The following is a 27489-nucleotide window of genomic DNA, read 5'->3' as shown; positions in this document are numbered from 1 at the left end:
GGTGAATGAGGAGTGCACAAAACCCAGGACACAATTAACCAAGAAAAGGAGTTACAAATCTCCACTGTCAACTGCATACAAAAAGAGAGCTGAGATGTATTGCGATGGAACCATTTGCTGAGTGTCTCACCTCCATTAAAAAGCCTGTGTTTGTTATGCTGGTGCCTCTTGTGTGTAAACAGAAATGCCTTCTGTTAGTCACTGGCAAGCAATTAGCATGGAGCAAAAGAGGCACAAATGTCTTATAATGTTACAACGCACTGAGATAAAGGCATAATGTAGGCATTACATCACAAAATTTGCGGGTGTGTGTAACATGGATCTTCTCTAAAAATCATAGATCAGGCTCAATGAGATGTCCAGACATTAACTATGAAAGTTTTCTGGGTATTTCCCCTGCTTCTCCATCAACCACACATGTTGTACACAAACCTACAGATGAAATATATATATTCCCTCAGCTGTCACTAGATGGCACCATCATGGATCCCCAAAGTAAAATCTGAACTTGCTGGAGAGTATTCTGGCCCTCATGACCTGATATTATTAACATTATTTATATGAGTTAGAGGCTGCAGCTGAAGAAGTAACATATTTATACACCTATTATAACAATACATCTAGAATAAGCAATGAAAACTACTCACATGAAACAATAAGATATCTTTATCCTTTGACAAAGGGCTAGTCAATGCTTATTTCAAAAACTGCATATGTGAGACCTACATGGTGAATTGAATAAAGAAATGCATGAAAGTTTTGTAATTATTTCATTATCTGGAACCAGTGCTCCAGAGAAGCTGTGTAGTGTAGTGTGTAGTGTAGTGTGTAGTGTGTAGTGTGTAGTGTACTGTGTAATGTGTAGTGTGTAGTGTTGCTGCACAACTTGAGTTTCTTTGGTTCCGGGCGTCTCAGTGGTCATTTGGTAATAAACTGCATGCTGTAGCTTGAGAAATGATAGGACAGCTTGTAGTCTGGTCTGCTAATTGACAGAAACACGTGACCAATAAGTCCGGGTATTCAGAAAAGTCTGGTTGAATCCACTAACTTGCAATGCGTGTTTGTGACTGGTGAAATAACGACTGGATTCTTGAGTTTGGATTCTGGATTTCTTGGTGCCGTCTTAGTGCCCCTCAAACTAACCTATCAATTTACCCACCTGTCCACCGAATTTTTGGAAGGTAAATCTATATCATATTCTGTGTTTAGAGAGAGCAGGTATACTTCATATTGCTATAGGAAGGCATAAGGACCAATAAGGAACACAATATTACTGTTTCTTTATTTGCATGTTTTTTATTTTTTTTATTTTTAGGGTGCACGTCTGTTGACGTAACAAGACTGAAAAATGAAGATTTGCAGAAAACCAATATAAAAACTAACAGCCTATTACTAGTGGGAGAAGACTCAGTGAACGCAGTAGCTAACGTCATCGAGTACAGCAATTACTTTATAATATTATTAATGGGATTAAGGCAGGTCTAATGATTGCAAGGCTAAATGAACTGGCATCATAAAATATTTACTTGTTTAAAAGTTCAATTGGGCATCCTCAATTAGAACAGTCATCCTGTAACCCTACAATTATTAAAGCACCTGTTAAAACAAAAGATAAAACAAATACTGCAATTCCATCTGCTGATCAGACTCCCTATGTGACTTGAGTAAGAGATGCAAAACCAGTGACAAGTACAAGCTCTATAAGAAAGAGTGAGGAAAGAAGCCTGCAATCTGAAAACCTTGCCAAACCTGCGCTCCAGGCTTTATTCTGTATGTTACTGCCAAAGCGTGTCAAACAATTTGGATTTGGCTTGACATACCACACCAGTGTAGTGGTTTTGACAACCATTACACCTAGAGGTATACCAGAAGGCGTCCTCAACCAATACAGACCCTGGTCATTCCAGGTCAATTAAAAGGCAATCATTTTTGATAAATGTTTTCAAGCATTAAAATAATAATAAAAATATAATAAATAAAGTTCTGTGAACACATCAACGTGAACCTATCCTGTCTGCAGGTACTGTATACAGGCCACAACCATGGCTGAAGAACACAGTATAATGAATACGAACTTCCACGGGCTTCAGTAAAAGCTGAAAGATCCTATGACACTCAAGGCAGAATACTGTTATATACTGTTGCTATGGGAGATGGGTGACATCATTTTGTGTCAGTTGATAGGGGGACACTGTACAAAGTAAAACACAGCAACAGAGTGGAGATGAATTAGATTAAATGACACCTAAAAGTAAGACCAACTGCCCAAAGCCTTTGATCTCATGTAGCATCATACTACTTTTCCTGCAACGATTCCTTTGTTAAAAGTGATTTCATTTATGTTATTTTATTTTATCTCTTAAAAATGCATTACGTTCCTTTACATTTAACAAGTGAATAAACATGCAGATTGGAATTTACATGCACTGATAGTGTGTGTGTATATATATATATATATATATATATATATATATATATATATATATATATATATATCAAAAAAGCCAGCTGCCCAACGTTTCGATATGTTGTACATATCTTTCTCAAGGGAGCCTGTGTTTGAATCAAAACATTGGAGGTATTTATAGGTGTTTGACGGCATGACAACTACTTGTTATTGTTTATATTCAAATCCATGATTTATTCTTACATGATGTAATGGTGTTCTACATACTGTCATATCATTTTTACTTGTATCTTTAAATCTATATTAATTCTAATTAACATAATTTTTTATAAATTTATATTTATATTATCATGCAATGCCAACTCTGAGGATCAGCCTTGATTTGGCCTCCCCAGTGCATCAACATGCACAACTTATTTGTTTATTTTTGTTAACTTTTATATATTTATTGGAATTAATTAGTTCATTATTTTCTGTTGAGTCCCGCTGGCATAATCGTGTTCAGTCTATTTATCCATTAACTTTCTTTTATTCTTCTATATGTCGCATTGTCTACTTTTAGCTGTACTATTGGTTCATTCATTTTTTTTTTTTTTTCTAATTAATGCAATTACTATTTGCATATTTTATTTCATCACATTTTTCACTGGCTAGTCCATAAACAGCATTGCTATTTTCACAGTAAATATTAGTATTTAGTGGATATGTGTTGCTTTTGTGTTTAATTATATTTTTATTTTTGTCCATGCATTTACACACTTTACATGTACTAGTGCAAGTATTTGTAGAACCTGTTCTGTCAATATTCGTTTATGTTTACTGTGAACTAAAATATTACCTAAATGAGCTTCTCTTCAGAATGCCACAACTGGGGCCTTAAGAAATACTTTTTTCAATTTTTCTGAATTATGTAGAATCCGCAAGTGTTTCCAAACTATCTTAGAAATATTGGGCAACAGCTTAGAATAAGTCATTACTAATGGGAGTCTTTTGACCTTTTTATCTCTATTTTTATAATCTAGAAGATTATCTCTTTTTCTCTTGAGCATATTCTTTGTATTCTTATTCCTAGACCCTTTGGGATTGCCCTCTTAGTGTGTATTGGTATATGTGTGTGTGTGTGTGTGTGTGTGTGTGTGTGTGTGTGTGTGTGTGTGTGTGTGTGTATATATATATATATATATATATATATATATATATATATATATATATATATATATATATATAAATTATAGATAGATAGATAGATATTGATATTGTTGAGTATACTTATATAAGGATTTTGACTTTTTTGAAAAAATTAGTCAGTTTAATCAGTTGTTTGTTTGGTTCGCCTTTTTAAGCAACCCAGTGCTTTTTAGTAACAAATATTTCCAAGAGACAGACTGACCATTTTTGTAAATATACAGTACACTAAGGGTTTTTGAAAGACAGATCTGCACACTACTGTAACAGTGGGCTCAAATCTAAGCAGAACGTGCTGTCTTTAAGAATTCTCAGAAATGTATTAAAATAGCCAGCATGAGGATTGGTTACCGTCAGTTGTTTATGTTATTTTATCAGAACTTTGTCAACATAATCTCTTGCAATAATAAAAAAAGCCTGGGCCCCCACTAGTCTACTATACTAGCAAGCCAATTTCAGTTCAGTGAAAGAAGAACAAGCAAGCTTAATAGAACTGACTGACAAGTTATTTAATCTGGGATAGTGCACCTTTAATAAAAGCCATTATACTGTCAACTGTGCCATTCCCTCCCCCACTCCCATCACGTTGCAGTTTATTTTGGAGTATTTAACAGGAGCTGGACTGCTGCCAGTTTACACAAAGCCTGTTCAGGGACTAGAAACAGCCAGCTACTTTCACATTGCTACACACTGACCTACATAAACTTCCAGTCAGCTGATTGATTCTTCTACCAGAGCCGGCAGCCAATGGGGCAAGGGGGTGGAGAGCACAACAGCCAATGGCAGCGGCCCTGATGAAGACAAGCTCCTGGTTTCCATACAGTTTTCAACAATCACCAGTCACAGTCAAACAAATGGGAAAGCACTACAGCTTGGACAAGGCCTAATCTAAATTGATAGTTCTCACTGCTGGAAATGCATTGCTAAATGCTGCTAGCTTTCAAGGGACTGAAGTTACTGTCCTTATAGTAACATCAGTAAACCGTACATTAGTTAATCAAGCATTCACAGTTTTTAAAAGGCACCTGTGCTTCAATAATCGCTTTTTAAACTATATATGGTCAATAACACTCTGTAGTTGATAATCAATAAAACAAGGGCCAGTTTCACAAAGCCCTTAGCAAGCTGGTAGCTAGCCAAAAAACACATAACTAGACATAAGAAACCCTTGATTACACATATATTAGTTTACATTAGCTTTATCTTTAACTGCAGAAAGTGGATGTTCCACACAAGGCAATTATTTACTTTTTAACCTTAACAAAAGAATATATGGACTACATACATTTTCTACATTCTTTGAAGGAATTGAATTGGAATTGATTAAAAGGGAATGGGAGTTGGGTTGGGAGTTGATATTCAAAAGGAATTGATTAAAAGGGAATGGGAGTTGGATTAGGAGTTGATTTTCAAAAGGAATTGAATTGGAATTGATTAAAAGGGAATGGGAATTGGAGCTGGAAGTTGATTTTCAAAAGGAATTAGAGTTGAAAAAAAGTAATTGTCCTCAATCCTGTTCCTGTGTAAGTTTAAATGGATTGTGTCACAGAGTATGGCCCATACAAGGATGGAGAAACGTGGTGTTCAGTGATGAATCCAAATTTCTGCTTCGACATGCAGATGGAAGAGGCCAGGTATCCAGGAGACGTCATGAATGTTTTGTGGCCAACTGTGCGTGACAGGTTGACAGATTTGGTGGTGGTAGTATCATGGTGTGGGTGGCAATCTCAGACAGTGGTACAACCAACCTTGCACATGTTCAAGGCAACCTGACAGCTCAGCACTATTGTCATGAGATCATACACCCTCATGTGATCCCATTCATAAACCATCGTAAAGTCATTTTCCAGCATGACAATGCACGACCGCACACAGCCTGGGCCACCACAGCTACCTCACTCAGGACAATGTGCTTCCACGGCCGTCTCAATCACCAGATCTGAACCCCATTGAGCATTTGTGGGACGACCTTGATCAGCTCTTGAGACAACGTCATCCTGAGCTACAGACGTTAGAAGGACTTTTCCAGGCACTTGAGCAAGAGTGGGCTGCCATTCCCCAGCATGGTATCCAGGTTCTGATTTGATCCATGGGCAGCCATACCCATTACTCATTTATGCTAACCTTGAACTTTGTTTTACCTTTGAAAGTGTCAATGATTTCTGTACAGGTTAAGGCTCTTTGGTCTATTTTACTATGCAAACTGCCATACTAGTGCTGTAGAAAGTACATTCCAAACACTGACGCGTTTCTTTTTTTGAAGAGTTTGTGTATGTATGTGTATACATATATATATATATGTTTTTTTTTTTCCTGCTAGAATCTTCTTTTCTGTTTGCTGTTATTTTTCTTTCAAGACCGTACATCTGGAAAAGAAAAACTATACAGCCATATATCAAACGCTATGCAATTCTTCCTCTATAACCCGCTTCAGTTACAAGTGCAACTGTACTGCAGTAATCTCTATGTTAGCATTTTAACCTAGAAATGATCAATAACAGGCTGTATCTGATGATCATTGTTTTCTAAAAACACTTCAAAGCACTTAGCAGTATTATTTCTACCAGTTTCACAAAGCAGTGTTTCAATATGTGCAGTCTTAATGATTAAAAGACCAAACATTTTCTTTTTTCAAATTAAAGTGGACTCTGCATAGTGCTACCTGTCATTGGTGTGCACATATTGAGCAGTTCTTTTCAGACAGTGTTGTAGTGTATACTTGTTGTCAGTGATGTCATTCAGTGATGCTAGAGAGGACTAGGCATCGATATCAAAATCCACGAGAGTCCTGAGGGACTGGAGCTTGCAATGAATTATGCAGCAGCTTACTGAAGTGATTGTATGAATATGCATCCCCTCCCCTCTGTCTTCTAGTAAAAAAAAAGGGGGGGGGGATTACTGATTACCTTTGACACTGGACTTTGGCTTGTAAACACAAATAATTGGCGTGCCAGTACATGCTATTAATGTCTTCTGGCAGATACAGGAAATGCTTTCTGAATACTGCCCTTAGCATCTGTAACCGGTTTATTACCAGCAGTTTAATCTTACAATCAACCCTTCTGGGGCCAGCTTACAATCTGGCAAGCAATTTCATTGTTCTTTTGAGTATTATTCCTCTGATTTAGTTCGTGACTTGCTTTAATATCTCTTGAGAAGCTATTCTGGATGATTGCTATCATTGTTATTTTTATAATAATAATAATAATAATAATAATAATAATAATAATAATAATAAATAATAATAATAATAATAGACGCAAACACAGTCACAAGCCCTCCTCCCTCTCCATCTGTTTCTTTTAGCATCACACAAACAGCCTATCCTGATCTCCTGGTCGTCTGTACAAAGGATTAAAAACCTATTTACCGGTTTTTAGATTATTACCCTCCAAAGCCTCGGCTTTCATTAGACGTGGAGTTTCAGCAGATAATTTGGTTCTCCAAGCCAAACTAATCCAGTTTTCAAAAATACTTGCATTAAGATAGTTCATGTTTTGCTTTTGGCCACTAATGCACTGTGCCATGCGGCGCACTCAGTGAGTCTATGAATAATTGAAGAAAAATAATTGTGATTGTAAAGAAAATGTGCACTTCCTTTAATGAACCCAAGACATGAAGGTCCTTCTTTAGATAAAGCAAATCACAACAGTTACAGTGTTCATTAAACTATATATTGTACACATTCTAGCCTGGAAGTGGACAGCCAATTTCTCCAAACATTCTGTCAGGAGGTGTCTGTCTTAGCTGACAATACTGCAAGTTACAAAAGAATACAGATTCTCTACTCTTGATCCACAGAGGAATTTACACAACCTGATTGCTTTAAAATGTGGCTGGATCATTTTCAAGCTAAAGCCAAGTGATTTTTTCCAGAATTGGGATTCGTGGCGGTTTCTCTCTGGGTAGTACACGCACTACTTTCTTAACCCTCACATAAACTGAACCCACAGCAATGTTCAGCCAACATGGAAAGACCTTAGAGACGTAAAAGAACCCAGAACCCAGCCCTGGCCGATAGGCCTTTTGTGATTAAACAAACAGACTGCTTTAGGCTTACAGACATCCAGAATGTTGCTCCCTGAATCAGATGTCATGTGTGAAGTTCAGAAGTAATTCTCACAGTCATAGTCACCCTATTTACGATATAAAACCCAGTGAAACCTGTATGACAGCCCATTGCTGCCTCCAGGCACAGTATGCACAACAATTATAATGTTAGTGTACATAGCAGTGAATGCCCACAAGTAAAACCGGCAAAAAAGCTTGCTTTATTTTGCTTTAACAATAGAGAGGAATAATATATTTTTTTTTTTACAAAAAACAGGCAACAGGCTAGACAACCCTGCCTGTTAAACAAGCTTCACATAAGGGGCTTCCAAGTGGCGCATCCGGTAAAGGTGCTCTGCGTGGAGTGTAGGATGCTCCCTATAACCTGGGTGTCGCCAGTTCGAGTGCAGGCTATTCCACTGCCAATCATGGACAGCAGCTACCAGGAGGCGGCGCATAATTGGCCAAGTGCCTCCCGGGTTGGCTGGATGGCGGGCCTACAGAGTGAAAAGAAGCAGTCGACTGACAGCACACGCCTCAGAGCACAGCGTGTGTTCGTCTTCGCCGCTCCCGAGTCAACACAGGGGTGGTATTTGGGCATTTCAAATCGGGAGAAGAAACAGGTAAAAATGTATTGGTGACTACTAAACAAAAAAAAATTAAAAAAACAAGCTTCACATTGCAGTACTCTTCAATGCTTGTGTGTGGGGTTGTTTTTTTTTTTGTTCAATTTAGTTGAATTATTTTTCAATTGGTGCTTGTGAAAACTTAGTCATCATAAAAGGTGACGGACAATGGCAGCCAGGTGCTAGAGTTTCACCTTGCATCTCGACGAGCACACCTCAGTCAAGGTCTCAGCACCCACTGCCATTCAGTCCTGGGCCCCTGGAAGTTAGTTAATCCACTGAAAAGTACGGAAATCTAGGAAATGATGCGCTACCTAGCTCCCTGGCATTTGCTAATTCATAAACTGAAACTCACTGAAAAAGTGAGGGCCGTACCATATTCAGTACAAAGACAGAGGGTACTTCTCGGTCTCCTTAATATTCAAAGCTCAGCTCTCTTCAATGAGCTCCCAGAGGAAAGATGAAATGAAAACCATCCCTTTGGCCCCAAAACAAATTCTCAGAATACACAGTAGAATTTATTTATCTTAGAATTTATTACTTTATAAAAGTATTAAAAAGACACACATGTTAGATGTCTTCTAACCACTTTGGAATACGTGTCTTATGATCAAGGGTTTAAAGTCAGAAGGATTGTACTTTCCATTGGAAAATATGTAATTTCTAAAGCAGTACAGCTGAATAATAGAGTTTAAAAAGCACAATAACAGTAGGCTCTGGAAACATTGCGAGCCAGGTGGTCAGAGCGATATATTGTAGGAAACTGAAAACCTTCTCCTGGAATAGAATTCAGTTTTTTTCTGAGACCTTGAAAAAATGTTAATTTCCCATTTCATCCCACTTGGTTACTATGTCATCACCTCTTCAAATAAATACAAATGATTTTAAAAAGAAAGCACAAGAGGTGTTACCTACAAAATGTTACACAGACACATCTGAAGGGGACGACTGTCTATTCAGGGATACCAACACATTCAGTAAGAAAGTGGTCCGAGTGGGGCAATACAGGTAAAAAAATCACCCACTCCCAAGCACCACAAATCAGAAGAGGCAGTTAAATACAATTTTTGAGTCACTTATTTAAAAGAACAAGATGTTCTTATAGAGGTGAAACATTACCCACACTACAGATTGCATAATCAAAGGTGTGTCAATCGTGGGGTAAAACAAGGTTGTTTTTACAAGGACAAAGTCTTATAAAGAGAGAAAAAAAAGGGTAAGGCAGACTGCTGTTATTTAAAGCTATTTCTGCAAAACCAGCAAGGAATTGCCATTCAACAAGAAAGGAAGCTTGCTTTCTTCTAGCAATACAACCAGCACCAGAGTGAAACAGGTTGTGCTGTAAGATATCTGGGTTAGTAACTGAGACATGGCAAAGTCAGGACACCAATTTAAACTAATACAGCAAAGTACCAAGTTAATGTTTAGAGCAGACACAGCAGGCCAGGAAGAGGGGGGGAAGGGGGTGGGGGAACCAAGGATAGTGTGGTCAATAGTACGGCAATACAAAGTGGAAAGGGTTTTTTGGAGCTACTGCAGAGAATTCATTAGAAGCCATGTAAGAAGTACTGTATGTCATAATTTATTTTAGGTAACTCAAGTAAACTGTCTTTCATCATTATTATTACTTCCAACTGAAGTTACGTTTTCATGAATTGGCACATTTTCACAGTCTGCATGATTCTACGTTTTATTCAGCGAGCTACATTACACAAAACGCTACTTCAACTTGCCAAAGTCCTTGATGTCTTGGAGAGGCAGCTACTACATAAAGAAGCAGGATTAACAATGAAAGCGTGGCTTCAGCTTCATACAGGGGAAACACACACACGCACGCACGCACGCACACACACACACACACGCGCACACACGTGCACGCAAGCACACACACACACTCGCGCGCACACACACACACACACACACACACACACACACACACGCACCAGGCTATTACAGAAACATCTTGTACCGAATTGCCTTTTCTAATCCTGTGTTTTCGGTTACAAATCATGTGCTCCACTTGCTTCCACGTCATTGGCTTACTAGAAGTCATCACTAATCGCAGTGACAGATGTGCAGCGCAGGTTTGTGGGGCCAGCATTGACTTCAGGATATAGCCTCCCTCTGGGTGTTTCAAATTATTTTAGTGGGATACCTTGCCATTCTTTAAGGATTACTGCCTCCAATTCCTTCAGGGCGTGGAAATGATAGCTGTGCTCCAGTGTGACCCCTAGTCATCACATGTAGTGGGAGTGTGCATGTATGTTAAATAAGCTCATTGGCGTTTTGAAAAGGGCTGAAGAGAAGGCAAAAAGTCTACCTACAAGGCTTTACTGTGGTCTTCATCAGCATTACTGTCACAACTTACTATGCTGATGTATAGTAACCCATCTGAGCCCTGACACCTGGCATTTACACTTGTTTTCAACCATGGTGGAGCATTTAATTACTTCAAGGAGTAACTGCATTTTCACAGTGAGTTGGACTGTCTTTAATATGGAATCGGGCTTCTATCAAAAATGGCCATCAAAACTGAAACTAAGAAGCAACAGGGAGAGGCAGGTGTTTTAAATCTGTGGTCAAACCCCTGCATCTTGCTAATGACAGAGACACATTTCAGTTTTTAAAAGCTGGCAATGCTGACAGGCATGCTGGGAATGTGAACTTGGGAGCTTTGAAAACTGCTGTGGCGCAACAGCCTGTCTATAGAATTGGAGATAGACAAAGAATGTTGACTCTTATTTAGCTTGTACTGCAACATGAACACGTCTCAAAGCCTCATATCTCCCAATGCAAAAGGTAATCTTACCTGTGCACAAAACTAAGAGACACAAGATTTTGACACACAATATGGATAATTTAATAATATTTCAAAGGTTATAAAGGTTACTATAATGTCCCTTAAAACTGCTGCTGAGTTAAAAATACTGCTGATGGTTCCTTGTCTGTATCGTGGAAGTAACAGGAGAACAAAAGCAACAACTGCTTAGTAAAGTTATATAGTTACATCTACATTAGTGTAACCACAAGGGGGTATTCAAATTAAAGCAATGTCTCACAACCCTTCAATCAGATGTTCAAACAGAATTCCTTGGAGTTTGTTTATTGCATTTTTCCAAATTTAGGCTTTGGGATGATAAGACTCCTCCTCCTTTGAAATCTGTTTGCCACAACATCAATCTTAGACCAGTAAGTGTGTTCCTACCTCTACTCGCAGCAGTAGGAGATTGTGAAGGACACTGCACCATTTCCTGGCAAATTCAATTGTCAATGTCACAAAGATAATCACTAAAGCTCAGAAGTTTACTTAGGTCAAAAAACGTGAACACAAGTAAGTTGTTACTGTCTATTGTACCTTCACTAACAATGGTGCAAATTGTAAATACTTGTGGTGTTACAAAGTTGAATAAGCACAAGAACTGTTAAAAACGACATGTGGACAGAACAGTAAAATCGCTGCTCTATTACAGCAATATACTGTATCTACACCACCCCTCCCCCCAGTAGTTAGGCTTTAACATACCACACATTATGTTATAGCCTTTTTAATTTGGCTAATTAGGAAGCTGTTACTTCTTACACGTAACAGACAAACACAAGTGAAAGGAATGCCAAGCACATCTTTCGAGTTTATCTGACCTCACCCTGCCTGTGTCAGCCTCAAAGATGAACATACGAGGTCCTGTTTTATCAGACACCACGCACATGGCTTCAGGGCTGCTGCTCAGCCTTTTCATATTAGGAACACATATGGAGCACACCGTTTTTTCTTTTATTTACTGTTACCTTCACCTTATGATATGTATGCTGGTTCTGAATGCTGCTTATTGCAAATACACAGATCACGTATTTTTGAAGTTTTTGATCAGTTTGTGTTAAGGTGCTTCCTTTTGAGTTCTTCAGTTCTTGTTGCTTACCACATATGTAACATATCGTAGATCAGCTACTTTGGCATTATGTACTACTGGCAATACACAGCCTTTAACTAGATGGCTCTGGCATTTATAGATATGAAGACTGGCTAATATAGCCTTCATGACATATGGCAGGCAACTAGAACCAAACAGCAGGTCCTGAACTCAGCCAAAGGACTTTAACAATGACATACCAAAAATAAACAGATAAAAGATAATAGTATTTGAGGCATTTAATGGGAACCACTCCTATAACAAAGCCGATTTAAAGCTACATACTTTAAATACACCAGTGATGAACTGTAACGGAAGGTGTATATTTTAGAGTAGTGTTTTTAGGGGCTGTCTTTGTAGATTATTAAAACACAGACCCTTGTGGTACAGAGGGATGTTCTCTGCAGGACAACTGATTGTCAGCTATGTTCTGTCTCATAAAGACACCCTTCTGTACATGGTCACTTGGTCTGAACCACCTGTTAAATGAAGAGCCAGCCATATTTATTGCCTAACAAATGTTACTTTCATCTAGGGTTTCCGCGATCACGTTTACTGTGGTATTTTCGATATTGTATTGCTACTTATCCTATTGATTTTAAAATACGGTAGAATAAGATAAAAATCGAACCATTTCATAATCACAATAATGGGAAGGGTGGAAAGTGAGCGCGTGCCCAAGGCAGCACTTCCACTAACACAGTTTACAACGGACAAAGCAACTGGACTTGCACCTAAATTAAAAAGACGGCGATCCCAAGCTAGGGATTATTTTGGTTTAAAACAAAAACTAAAAAGGAGAGCACGACTTGTGAATGTAGCAGTTTTGAAACCGATGCAAGATTATCTACAGCTTTAAAGTCACAACATATCGCAAAATAAATCATAATTATAATTTCTCAAAATATTACATAAATCTCACAAAATATAATTCTTTGGATCTAGCTTGGACTGAATTTACCCTTTGAAAATTTTAATATTTTAGTGACAAACATTTTTTTTTTTTATTCGGAAAGCTAAAGTCAGTAGAGTGCAAAACGTTAGGTTACTTACCGTAACCCTGGTTCCCTGAAAGAGAAAACGACCACCAACGTACTTATGGGATATGCCTGCCTATTGGTAGATAGTCACTGAGCTCTTTATATCAGAGATGCCAATAGGCCCCTTCCTGGGGTGATGTCTTCTGTCCCGCCTACCGAGAGACTAAACAGTCAACCCATGGAAGACATTTTCTCTTTTGCGTCGAACCAGTGAGGGCGATCGCAGCGAAGCCTGCACTATCATACGCAGTTGAGACTGTGTCCACAAACCAGTGTGACAGTCACTCCTTCGAGAGGGGTTGTCCTAGGGTCCGTGACAGACAAAGAGCTGATCAGAATGACGCAGAGCTCTTGTCCTATCCACGTTTAACACCACAATGCCCACACCGGACAGAGGAAGTTCAATCTCCTATCCTCCTCCAAAAAGAAAAGGGAGGTGGATTGAAAGACTCCAGTTCCACAGATTGGTTCATGTGGAAGGCTGTGATCACCTTTGGGAGGAAAGCAGGGTTTGTACGCTGTGACACCCTGCTGGCATCGTCCCAAATACACATACAGGAGCTATGGATAGACAGCGCCTGTAGCTCACTGACCCGCTTTAAGGAGGTGATAGCCAAGAGGAAGGCTACCTTCACAGACAGATACTCCAACTCCATGGAGTGTATGGGCTCAAACAGCTCTTTCGTGAGACCTTCCAGTACAATATCAAGGCTCCATTTGGGGAGAACGACCCTCCTTGGAGGGCGTAATCGCAGAGCACCCTCAAGAAAACGGGTTGTCAAGAAATGCACACCCAGAGGTACAGAATCAACTGGGCATGGCACGCAGAAATGGCCGCTAAATACACCTTTAAAGTAGAAGGTAACCTACCAGCATCGAGCAGTTCTTGCAGAACCTGCAAGATAACTGCCATAGGGGAGGAGACTAGGTCGTGACCCTTAGCCAGACATCTCCATTATCTCCACTTGTAGGCGTATAACAACTTCGTGGAGTCTGCCCTAGTATTCTGCAACGTGCACACGACCGTGTCAGATAGCCCTAGGGCTATCCAAAGGTCCCGTTCCGGGGCCAGATCCATAACTGGAACCTGCCACGTTCCAGATGCCAGAAAGTGCCTTTCGTCTGACTGAGGAAATCCAGGCAAAGCAGGTTCTCCCAGGGCTGGCCTTGTAAGTGCTGGCACAGGGTCGAAAACCAGATTCTCCTGGGCTACCTGGGGCCACTAGGAGAACTGTCACCTTCTCTAACTGGACCTTCTCTAGGAAGGCCAGAGGCAGCGGTATTGGCGGGAAAAACTAGGCTCCACCTCAGCAGGGAGCGCAGGCTGCTCTCCTTCCTCCATCTCAGTGGGAAAGGAGCCCTCATCCCAGGAGGCCGCTATTGACAGGGGCTGATACTGGGGCAGGCGATGGTGGAGCCTGAGCCGCAGGCGCTTGCTGCCTCATCAAGAGCTCCAGGACATGGGCCATCTGTGCCTTGAGGTTCATTATTGTCCCTCGCCTGTCCCGAGCACTTAACCCATCTCGCTTGCGGAGATGGGGAGCGACTATGAGGGGTCGACATCCGAGCCTGTGCGCAGGGAATATCCTGGAAGGGGCTGGGACAATTGAAGCAGTGGGGGCATTGGAGCCCCAAGGGCAACTGACAGCTCGGCCGCAGGGGACTTAGCCTCCACCTCCGTGACCCTAGCCAGCCTATTGCGAAGCACCCAGGGCTGAAAAGCCGCACAGATGTCACAAAAAGTCTCATCCCTGAGTGCCAAAGTAGCGTGCTGGACACCCAAGCACCATGCATACAGGATATGCCGATCCTCCTGGGGCCTGTTCACCCTACAGGACGTGTAAGCATGGAACAAAGACAGACCAAGGTACCAAAGCACAGAGGGCACCGTGTGCACCAGGCTATGCAAGCACCGGGTGTCGTGCGCACCAAGTATTGTGAGCGATATGCGTGCATCGAGGCACTAAGTACCGCATGCACCGTGCGCCAAGAACACCGGGCGCCGTGTGCACCGAGTACTGTGGGCGATATACTCACTTTGTGCACAGAGTGAACCGAGCACTGCGTGCACGGAGTACCATATGCACCGAGTAACATGTGCACCGAGGCACTGAAGTACCGTACTGTATTTATTTATTTATATTTTGCCCAACTGCACGCAAGGCAGCTGGCTGAATCACTCAACGGCGGGGGTACAGCAAAGCTTAGCCTCAGCTGAGGAACTGCTTTCTCCCCAAGAGTGTAGGTTTGAAAAGACAACACACACGCACACCTTTAAATCAATACTGCACAGGCAGTCACACAAATATGACAGACAGTAATACAGACAGCCTGCAATGCAAGCGAGGCAGGCTTTTGAAGAAAGGAGCAGATAGAAGCTAAGTTTTAGAGCCGCTGATTCCAGGAAAGCGGTAAGCCAGCTTTCAGCACCAATGAGACGCTCTTTCAAAAGACACTCAGTTTAGAAACACAGAGGTTTTACCTTACGGTAGGTGAGAGGCAAAAGAGGAAATGGCTTCCGTGGGTTGACTGTTTAATCCCTTGGTAGGAGGGACCGAAGATGTCACCCCAGGAAGGGGCCTATCGGCAGCTCTGATATAAAGAGCTCAGTGAATACCTACCAATAGACAGGCATAATCCATAAGTATGTTGGTGGTGGTCTTCAAATTAAAAGGGAACTTAAATCAAAGATGCCCACCACGCAGGAAATCTAGTTGAATTTTAGTGTTTAAGTTAAGCAGAAACTATTTATAATAACCTATTTTGGGTTTTGTTATTTGAAATCTAAAACATAAGTTTGACCACCCTATTGATATTGCTCAAAACTGATCATTTTTGGACATATACTACTGATTCTGTCACTAGCTGTGTTTCTATGCTGTGTACCTAAGGCTCACACTTTTCTGAATACCCCGTCTTTCTTAATGTTGGTTCGAAAAAAGATGTGTTGTTAATTTAATGTTAATGTTACTTTAATGTTTTAGGGGACTGCTAGTCACTTAATTTTACTGAAGGGTAATAACAATTACAGTAACCTAATTACTGAATTTTAAGGTTTATAAATTAGATAATTAAAATGACATGTTTTCCTTTCTAAAGATTTTTAGTACACCACTTTAGGTAATATTCTTGATTTAGACAGGGGTAATTTTGGGTATTGTTTATGCAACTATTTTAGTATTTTTTTAGGCTCCTGATAAAAAACATATACACAACAAAAAAGTACTTTAGGTCTATATCACTAACTGTTTACTGGTTTGGTATTAATTAACCTTTCTTCACTGTTATTGAAAAGGGTTTGTCGTTTATTTCCTCATGTAAACTATAACCTTGCTTGCTGGAAAAAGTCAGCTAATGTAAAATAAGTTACTTTGTGAATTTAGGTTCCATTTTGCAAAAGTGCTTTAAAGGACAGTTAGTGTAAAGCTTTACATTCTTTGAGTGACAGAGGGGAGTTCATTCACTTAATTGTTTTACATTTAATTACAGATTAATGAGAAAGAAGTAATAGTATGGTTTTAATTTATTCTGGGCAGACAGAGCTAATCCAACTGCAGATTTCAGATTACAGACAGAGAGGAAGAATGTTCAAAAGACATGGAATTGGTTAATATAAACCATAATGGATATTTAAGAAAATACTGGTTTTGATTCAAGAAGGTTATCATGGTAAAACTATGGAATTTATTTAATTAACAATGGGGATCACAAACTTTTTCGTGGCATTGTATATATAACTCTTTAAGTAGCCTCTTTAAGTACTGGAAACATCAAAATAATAATAATAATAATAATAATAATAAATAATAATAATAATAATAATAATAATAATAATCTCAGTTTGAATACAGTTATTAATGTTAAATGCGCTTCATGCTGCGGGATTCTTTGCGACATCTGTTGTTGTTGTTGTTGTTGTTGTTGTTTTAGAACATGGCATACAAGCTGGAGAAAACGGAATTTGCAAACTCTGCCAAGGAAACATTTCATTCAAAGGAGGAGGCACAAGTGCTTTGCTAAAACATACTCAAAACAAACATCCCATCCAAATAGGCTATGTTAAAACGAGTATGTTTGTAATTTATTCATTTGTTGATTTATAAGTTTAATTTAAAGCATGGTTAATATAGATGTTCGTAAATTATTTCTCTTTTTCACATCAGTTTAGTTTATACTGCAGTGTGCTAATCTACATGATTAGTATGAGAAAGCCATTACTAGCACTCTTACTGAACGTGCTCCACAGATATTTTGTATTTAACCCAAAACAAAACAGGTCAATGTTTCATGGGTCACAGGGCTTTAAAGTGGATTACCGAGTTACTGTTTTTTTGGGGGGGGAGTTTTGGAGCGTAGATCACAAAACAGTGATTGCAAGCGAAGGCGCTTGTGAAGTGCTTTATGAAACGTACACAGCGACGACCTCTGCCTCCTCGCAACCTCATCGGAACCACACTGCAATCGCAGGACCTTTACGAAGCGGGCCCCGAGTCCTTAAATTAGTGCACCACAAGATTTGCCATGCTCAAAATGTTATATTATAAAAATAAGACAACGTATAATATAAACAGCATACAGTTGAATTAAAATAATGATAATCTACCAAAATGATCCCACCAGCCAACTTTGTACCTGAACTTTGATTTAAAAACTTTGTGACTTGTGATTCAGAATTTCATAATTCATAAAAAGACAAGCCAAAAACTAGCAAGAAACAGTACTTCTACATGATGAAAGTAAATATATGATCCATTTATGAGTGAAAAAACATAAATAGGATGGGAAATTGGTAGCTTGGCTGTAGAAATGTGATTGGTACTACTAAAAGTTAAGTGTACAACAAAGGTAAATGTTTTTCAATCAGATTTGTCAGTCATTTACTTACACATCAGAAAGTTTCTATCTAAATATATAAGACCATTTAAAACACATTTAAACCAAGTGAGTTTTACCTGTAAACTTGAATTTATAGTAAATTATTTTAAACCAGTTACAAAAGTAGAAAAAAAATACTGTCATTTGTAATGCAAAAAATATTGTAGGGATCGAAATTTCAATAATCTTAAAAATTATTCAATAATCGAAAACTGCCATTTTGATATCGTGGCAACCCTACTTTCATCCATCCCTTGAAAAATGCTTTTTGCTTGTAGAAGCTGAATGTTTTCCTTACACATATAGAAAAAATAATGACACAATTATAATTATAATTGACAGAGATGTGCTTAATGATTTATAATAATAATAATAATAATAATAATAATAATAATAATAATAATAATAATAATAATAATAAAGTATTTGGGGCTCAAGAATTGCTCATAGTTAGGTGTTGGTGTATTGGTTCAGTTAGTATTTCCAGCCAACATTTTGTACATGTATGCTAAACTGACAAAAGTGATTTGGACTAAAATCCACACATTTCGCTCAAACTGTAAACCCACTCTTCTCCTAGTACATAAAGGAGTCTTTATTAAGTTTCCCACTGCCTGTTGTGCCTTGAAGACATACTCAAAGCAGTACTGAAGCTAAGAAGTGTATTTCAGCATCAGACTAAAGGACTTTCCTTTTTTCTTCCCATATATATGTGTGTGTGTGTGTGTGTGTGTGTGTGTGTGTGTGTGTGTGTGTGTAATTGTTATATGTTATATATGTAATTTATTCCCAGCACAGGCATTTACTGGCTTCCCTCAGGCAGACATTTCACTGTATTTGATGTGACGCAAAACTATGCTCCCTTTATGAAAGGTACAGTTTCATGCAATTCAATGCAGTGAAACAGGTTTTGCACAGTTTCCCATATGTTGATATGTGTTACTACAGCAACAGGAAAAACTAAACCCCATGTTCCTTCTTCTACCTGCTCAAGCAGGGGGTTTTAAAGGGGAGCTCCAATCGCTGATGTAGTTGAAAACAAAAATGTAACAATATCTGCCCTTTTTCCTTAAGTGGTGTTTTTGGTTATATTGATAACAATTTACATTAAACACCAAGAGAGCTCAACAGTGGCTTATAACAGCAACAAAAAAGGTATTTTTACAAAAACATATGGGGAGGGCCACCTTTTAATCAAAGCAATCCTTCACAATGGGACTGGCGCTAAAGATTTGACATACCACAGAAAAGCACTGAGGTGAATTTTGTGACAGATTTACACAGCTTGATTCCTATGGTATGGTTCACATTTTCCTTTTAAGGCATAAGTGAGCTTAAAATAACCACTAGAGCAGGGAAACAGATTGTGAAAGGTTAGTTTTTTTGGATAAGGGGCTTGTCATAAAAACCATTAAGAAGCAGTTTGATGTGATAAACATTATGATAATAAGTGAAAGCAGCCGCACAAAGAGACAGCAGGTTATGGCATGGAATCACACAGCCAGACTTATACACTCTTGAATGCTACAAGCACAATACTGTCTCAAGTGTACATGTGCTACCACCATTATGTTTGATTAATGCTTCCCCATATAGTAACAAATTAATGCCTAGTTAAGGTGTATTGGGTGCTAGGTATTAGTTTATGCCTCTCATTGTGTTGGTGTATCTTTGTATATTCAGTGACTTACCAATCAAACTCAAGCTTTGTAGACAGTTCAGAGTTGTGTTACAAATATGTCTTGTAAATTGCAAATTTGTAATTAGCCTTGAGCCTTGATACTGCCACCTAGTGAGAACTGAGGGAATTGTGTTGCATGGCAGGGTTAATTGTGGCAACGTGTTTGTAATTCTGTAACAGTCTTGCTGTCTTGTTAAACTGGAATGATATTTAAAACAGGTTACAAAAGGCAATTGTGAATTATAAGGTTGGTTTTGTATTTATTTACAATATGTGTGATCCTCCTACTTGCTTAGTGTCAAAATGTAAATAAGTCTATTTGAAACACTGCTGGGGGTAAATGATGGCATTCTGCACATCACTGATCACCGTAATTAGTTTAATTTATTGCATACTGCTTTAAATAATGTAGAAACAATAACGACATCCCCACAGTGCTTCTTTATAATGACATGTAACCCATCCAGCGTTGCCGTTCAGTGCTAAAGCATGCAGAATATGGGGGAGTGTACTGGTCTAATTTTGACCAAGAAAGACAAATTACTCAATTATAAATGTTTTGGGTGAAAAATCTCACATTCTAGTCTCCTTATTCTTATTGGCAAGGCACAGCCATAAAAGACCAGTTGCTGTAATATTTATTATTTCGTGTTGATTACTACCCTGGTTCTGTCAACATAACAGAAATAACTACATGGAACAGTGCATAGGTTTGTGTTTTATATCATACATCGAAAAGCGACATCGGATATTGCAAAAGTCAGTTTGTTTTAACAAAGAATTGGCTGAAATGCACGACTTACTGTAACTGTTCTACAGTGCATGATACTTTAATTCACAACCATTTATTAACTACTGAATCTCAACCTTTGCTCGCTTGCCCACGCCTTGAGATATCCCCCAGCAGTGTATATTAATTGAATTCATGACTTATGTATGACTGCTGCTGTAACATTCTTTTTAACCCACGTTTGCGTCAAGGGCATTTAAGACAGTTGTTTGCCAGAACATTAAAATTCTGGTGAAACTTGACAAATAATAATTGTACAATTATGTGTTACTTTACATTCTGAAAAGAATATATTTAAAATAAAATTTAAAAAGAAGTCAGACAGACAAAGACTCGGCAGCTTTTCGCATTACTGTACTAACGTTACATTCCATTAGGGAATGACTCAAATTGTAAAAATTGACCTTTTTTAGGAAACCTTGAATATTACCTTGTCTGTCTAAACAATGTCACATGCATTAAAAGTACGATCGGGCACTGTTTTATTAGGACTGTATTGTGTTTTACTTGCAACACTGGTGTCAGTCTGGCTGCTAACACAGAACAGTAAAATGCGGAAACTACAGAGCGGGAGGGAGGCCCAGTGCCATGTGTCTTTTTGTTTTTGTTTTGGTGAGCGACGCCTCCATGTTGTCTTACCTTCCACCCAGCGGAGCTGTTGCTGTCGCCTTTATCCTTGAAGTAAGGAACACATCTGACCATCCAGTCATAGATTTGAGACAAGGTTAGTCTTTTATCTGGCGTGCTCTCTATGGCTTTGGTAATCAGGTCAGCGTAAGAGAGGTTACCCCAGGCATTCCGGCGAGAAGATGCCTTCCTCTGCTGCTGGGACCCCCCTGGACCGCTGGCACCGTTTCCAACTGCGTTGGGTGAATGAGACGAAAGTGGGGAACCCGAGTTTTCCGGGCCAGACGACGCTGCGCCCATTTCTTCCACAAGGAGAGCATGGGGACTGTGTTGGTCTTCCCCGTTGATGCAGGAGTTGCTAATGATGCCGTTGGTATTGATGGTCATGGAATTGACAGTGTCATCTTCGTCATCTTCCTCCTCCGGGATGATGGAATTGTCTGTGGATTCGGGTTTGCCCACACTGGACTCTGGTCTAGGTAAGGGCCAGGTGCAAGATCTAGGCCTGCTCTGAGGCTCAAAATCGGGGTCTATTTCAACATCTACGGAGTCGAGTGGGTCAGTGGGTGGTAGTTCTGCCATCTTCGTTTTTAATCACTGGTCTGTTCCCTGCTGCAAAACTGATCTATCAATGAATCACTAGGAGAGTCCTATCAAAGTCACTTTCCATGAATGCGCTTCCAAAAGTAAATTGAAAAAAAAAAAATCTTTAAAAAAAAAAAGAATTTAAATTTTGTCCACCACAGATTTGTTATATTTTCCGAAACATGCGTGACATTACGCATTTATCAGCATGAATGTAAATATACATGCATTTTATTACGCGCGCCACGTCTTAGTCCAGTTTCATTGATGTGACTTTTAAACCAGGAAAGGTAAAGTCGATTGTGCCCAGTCCAACTGGATATCAAACGTGTATTCTACTGTGACAATTATTGCAGTCCTTCTTTGTGTTTATTTTCTGTCAGCCACAATACTTTTTCTGCGGTAAATAGCACTACTTTGTAACCACCAGTCCAATCCGAGTTGTAAATCACAGAAAATCCTATACCATACTGATGCGATGCAACTACAAATCTTAAAAGAGCGGTGCAGAGCGTCAGCACCTAGAAATATGGGCTCTGGTCTGGACAGATACAATTTCAAATTGCAGCTCTCACTCCGGTGGTTCGGGTTTATCCAACGATATGTAATAATGTCTTCCACGTTGCCTAAAGATTGAAAATTGTTCAGGAAAAAAAAAATGGCAAAGCAGAACGATCACAGCCAGCACGTTACTATTATCTTGCTGCTGCTGCCATCTTGACAATTTCTCCCTTTCACTCAAGTCCTTTTAATAATCAGATACGAGGAGGACACAAGTTCCCTCAGTGCATATACAAGAAAACAAGGGTCTGATCGGTCTCCGGATTTGCATTTAACGTGTTCACTGTACAGCTAGAAAAATACACGGTGTCACTGAGACAGTATACCTATCGCACTACTTACACAAACACACTCGTGATTTCGTACTCAACATTCCTTCTCCTGGCTGTCCGGAGCAGCAACACAAACTTATACTGTACATATAGTGAAAGGCACCAGAACCCGTAAAGCCCTGCCCCCTGGATTACACAGAGCGCATCGCCTTTTAAAGAGACAATCCCTATGCGCCGAACAGGTATACAGTTTCATCGTCAAGTAAAAAAAAAAAAAAAAAAAAAAAAAGTCTCGGGCATTAACAAATTAATGCCTAATGCAACACAGTAGTGGTATCACAATCAATTCTCCATTTGCCAACGCAAAAGAACATTAACAAAAGGTCGTTGTGTTTGTTTTCTAAATTAGAAATACACTTTAAGAACTTGCTTCAGCCCATGCTGTTATCTAAAATCGTGGAAATTCAATAATATTTATAGATTTCACAACGGTTTTTAATATTTTAAAACGAAACATAAACACATACAACATTTGTTGTGAAGGCCATAGACTTTAATTTAGGAATGCAATTGGTTTTTAATAAATACCGTACCAGCTCAACCTCTCCAACATGTTTAAGAGATCTGGGTTACGAAAATCATTCTTTAAAGAGGGATTCATGTATTAGGATTCAATACTGCGTTTAACCGGAATATTTCACAGACTAAACAACCTGAAGCCACTTTAAGATCAACACATATCTGTAGAGTGAGGCTCAAATACAATGTATTTACGCAAATACAGAAATTACATATTTAGATATAAAACTAGAGGCTGCATACTATGCGTTAAGCATGTTTTTACACTTAAAAAAAAAAAAAAAAAACGTTATCAGCGTTTTAAAATACACTTTAGACTTCCAACTTTAAGACTGCAAATGTGCCCGCCCTTTGCGTCTGCCTTGGATGTCGATCAAATTTGTCACTGAAGCAACAACAAACGCCCCTTGAAGCAATTTCCACTGCCTCAAACACATGACGTCATTCTGTTTATTAACAAGAGAGGGCAGAATCCAGCCTCGTAGTGTATTGGATGGTGTCTCGTAAATTAAACCTGACGTTTTGGTACACCCTCCCTCCCTGTGTTTTTTTTTTTTTTTTTTTTTTTTGTAAATGCAGCTTACAGAATGGTTTATTTGCGAACGTTTGCGCACGTATCGAAGAATGGTTTATTTGCGCACGACTTATGTCTTATGTGTAGTAGTGCAATGTTACTCAAATGGAATGCCTGTGTTCGAGCACGTTACTTTGAATGAAGTAATGCAATTCAATTAGCCTGTGCAAGGCGCGGGGGTGCATCACGTGCAGCAAGAGTGTGTTAGCTGCAGTACCATTTCCATTCTACTATGACACATCATGCTAACGCTGCATTGTCCTCCAAGCCTTGCTTCATTCTAGGTAGCGTGAGCTGGGATCCAAACTCTTTCAGCCTGTAAATGACACCTGATATTTTCTTTATGCAAAACGGGAATAATAGATCATCTTATAGGGGTGGTATTTTTCAGGAAACACCTGTAGAGCTAATATTTTTCATTTTTAACCATTACAAAGCAAACAAAAGACCTGAATCTATTCAGAAATTCATGGAGTCAGGTGCTGCAGAGAAGCTCAGTTCAAGGTCTTGCCTCAGGAGGTTTGGGTTTGAATCTGACTCCTGTTTCAGCTGACATTAGTCTAATAATCTGAATTTTGCCCCAAACCGCCTTACTTATATAAAAACACACAGAAGCAAGTTAATTACAACACATTACTGTGCAAGCAGTAAATGTTAGTGATCTGCTGTTTCGTTTATGAAGAAGTCTGGAGAGTAAATCTAATCTAACATGGGTTATCATATTGTTTTAGGTTTCGCATGAAAAAAGACCCTATTACAATAAAGGTGAATTCGATTTTTTTAGTGGTTTTTTTTTTTTTTTTTAAAGAAAATGTATTGAGCGCTCCTTATAAATATTGAAATGCTACACTTGCTGAAGTTTTTATCAACTGGGTGTGATTTAGTAAGGAGTGTAACTGGTAGTTCGGGAAACGTTTTAGTGTTCTGGAGCATTTGCCAGCTTGGTTTCAATGATCTTAATGATAGCCCGTTATAATTCGAGTTCATTCCATTTGTAAAGACAGCTGCTTCGTCCTTTTGAACACATGCTGGCAGCCCCTAGTGCATGAAATGAAACACTATTGTTTATTTACTTTAATGGGTCAATGTGATTGTGTTTATTACTACTGGCCTGTATGTCCTGTAACTCACAGTTACATTTCCATTTTCAAGACATAGTTAAGCAGATAACCTACACCCGAAAAGATTTTCTCATACCCCATCCCCTAGCTGCCCTACCCTCTATAACTCACCTTGAAAAGTCAGTAACATACTTCTGTTCTCCTTTTTGTTGCACAAAACTGTAACACACTTTGAGTCATACCTTTTTCCCCACTGTTGTTAACACAATAGAAAAAACATAATGTACAACATACAGTATGTTTGTAACTCCAGCTGAAACCTAAAAGATTACATCCACAGTGGCTTTTACCCAGTTATGCAACACTCTGCTCATCTTGTCAATCAGAATAGACTTCAACAAGAAACCATGGCAGTACAGTAAATCATATCTTTACTCAGATTACAGCAAAACAGATCATATGTGTGTTTGAGTTCTCAAGGAACAAACTGTACCAGTCTCATGATGAGCCACACCTAAACATGCTTTTCAATCTACCTGTGTTTTGTCATGGCTCAAGGCTTATTATAAAATACTAAAATAGTGGGATTTACTGCTTTCAACCCATAATGAACAACCGTTTATTTTAAGAACATAAATCCGGTAAAGCTTATAATGTCAAGCAGACATAAAGAACATATTTCAACGGTATTGATTTCTTAAGCAACATAGAAAGTCTCAGATTGTAGATCTTGAATCATTGACTTCTGTAGTTTGAAATCTCAGATTTCAGCAGAACATTTTAAGAAGTACATCTACGTTTGTAGGTTTGTAGGTTTTTTTTTTTCTTTCAAAGAGTGATTCTATGAATATTACAGTCTGGGTTCTTTAAGAAACATCAAGGAAAGTATCAGTGCTATTCTATACATAAAAACAGACTAAACAAAAAATTAAAGCTTTGTGAAAAGGGTTCTGCACTTCTCCAGTCACCACAAAGTCAACAGATGCCAATACTTTCGGTGGCCTGTCATCCCTAAGAGTGTTATTATATACTAGGTGTAATAACCTGTATGGCTAAGGAGGGATTGTGTGTGTAGTTGTGATAACATTGCAGGTCACAGAATAAGGATTCATTTGGGGTTGTGAGCACGTTCCTGTTTATTCATTTACACGATATTGTGTTTGTCAAAGAAAATACAAAGAAGCTATACATAAACATAGATCTTTAATACATCATTTTGCCTGTACATAGTCTACATTTTTTCTTTACTTGATTTTTTCACCAATCGACTAAAAATGTTGCCAAATCACATAAGTTGAGGTTTATACGCATTCATTCCCACTCAGCATGAGCTCTGCCAGTAACACCTACTCTTTGTCTGTATATATGCAGAGTAGGTGGGGCTGTATGAGCTGAATGGTCCGTTTGTCATGTGATTTGAATGGCGTGACAAAGGCTGTGCAGTCCAGACACCTTGGACTCTCCCGACAAGCTGAAATCTGCACGATAAAGCACATTTAGAGAAACATTTAAACAGTTCAGTACTGGAGCAATAGAGCCACAACCACTCACGACAAAACACCATAAACTAGTGGCGATTAAACTAAATAATAAATAACACTTGAAGCTGTTCAGCCCTTTCAATTCTGATATAAGAAATTCAAGTGGCATGCAGGATACAAAACACGTACCACACATCTTAAGTAAAAGCTGGGATGTGCCACGTCTGGATTTTTTTTTATAGCATTTTACAGCACCAGAAAATCCATCTGGATTACATCAACACATATTTTAGTGATCATCTTGGCATAAATGACAGGTGGTGGATGCAACCCAGGGTGTACAACAACGAAGGCGCCAGCAAAATTGAAATGAAAGACCTGAAACTGTATAATCCCAATCAAAAATTAAAGGCCCCATCTATTGTCATATTTATACAATCCTTATGAGTTGAGTGAAAAAGACAACCAGTTCTACACAAAAATGATTTATTTTAACAAATTATTTCCCTTATTCTTATTTTTTATTTTAGATTTTGTCTTCACATATTTTTTAGAAAACAAAAAAGCACAAACAAAATCTCAATGCGTTTCAACAGAGTCTTAATCATGAGTAGACATATAATCCTTGTATCACATGGTACAGTATCTGTGTAACTGGTTTGCTATTGTTTTTTTTATAACATCACACCACAAAGCAACCCCCCCCCCCCCCATATTAACTATGGCCTCCACCAGACTTCTTAACATTCTTGAGTTATACATGCCGACCTTTAAACACGCAACCAAAGGCCAAGTGACTAATTACTGAGTGCACTTAAAGAACAGGTCTTCTTGGTATTGCTTTTTCCATAGAAGCAGTGTGAAAATGACCTTTATAATCCCTTGTACCAGCTGAAACAAACATCAAGACAGTACCCCCAAAACTAGTATTGGATTCACTGCCCAAAAAACTGTATGTAAAGTTAACTAAACAGATGTTATGTAGAAGCCAACAAAAGAGTACAGTAGTTTTATGAATATTAAACTATTTATTTTTACGAATAAAGACTTTGAAACAAAATAATTTGAGGTGAATTATTACCGAGAATGAGTACTGAGTCTACAGTCTTCAACGCTAGAATGTTTGTTTTGTTCTTGTATATATGAAACACAACACACTTATCAATGAAGTAAGTATACTGTTGTAC

General features: G+C 38.7%; 1 protein-coding gene across 1 annotated transcript in view; it reads right to left on the bottom strand.

Annotated features, from left to right (window-relative positions):
- LOC121316298 (forkhead box protein O3-like) overlaps positions 1-22817 on the bottom strand; it is a 50677-nt gene extending 27860 nt beyond the window's left edge. The window contains exon 1 of the mRNA XM_041251286.1: positions 21202-22817. Within this exon, the coding sequence (XP_041107220.1) occupies positions 21202-21771 (570 nt within the window). The 5' untranslated portion in view covers positions 21772-22817. The remainder of the gene's footprint in view (positions 1-21201) is intronic.
- Between the last annotated feature and the right edge of the window lie 4672 nt (positions 22818-27489).

This window comes from Polyodon spathula, chromosome 5 (assembly GCF_017654505.1).
Source record: "Polyodon spathula isolate WHYD16114869_AA chromosome 5, ASM1765450v1, whole genome shotgun sequence".
Taxonomy (NCBI): Eukaryota; Metazoa; Chordata; class Actinopteri; order Acipenseriformes; family Polyodontidae; genus Polyodon; species Polyodon spathula.
Note: the sequence above shows the minus strand (reverse complement) of the source record. Positions and strands in the feature narration are given on the sequence as shown.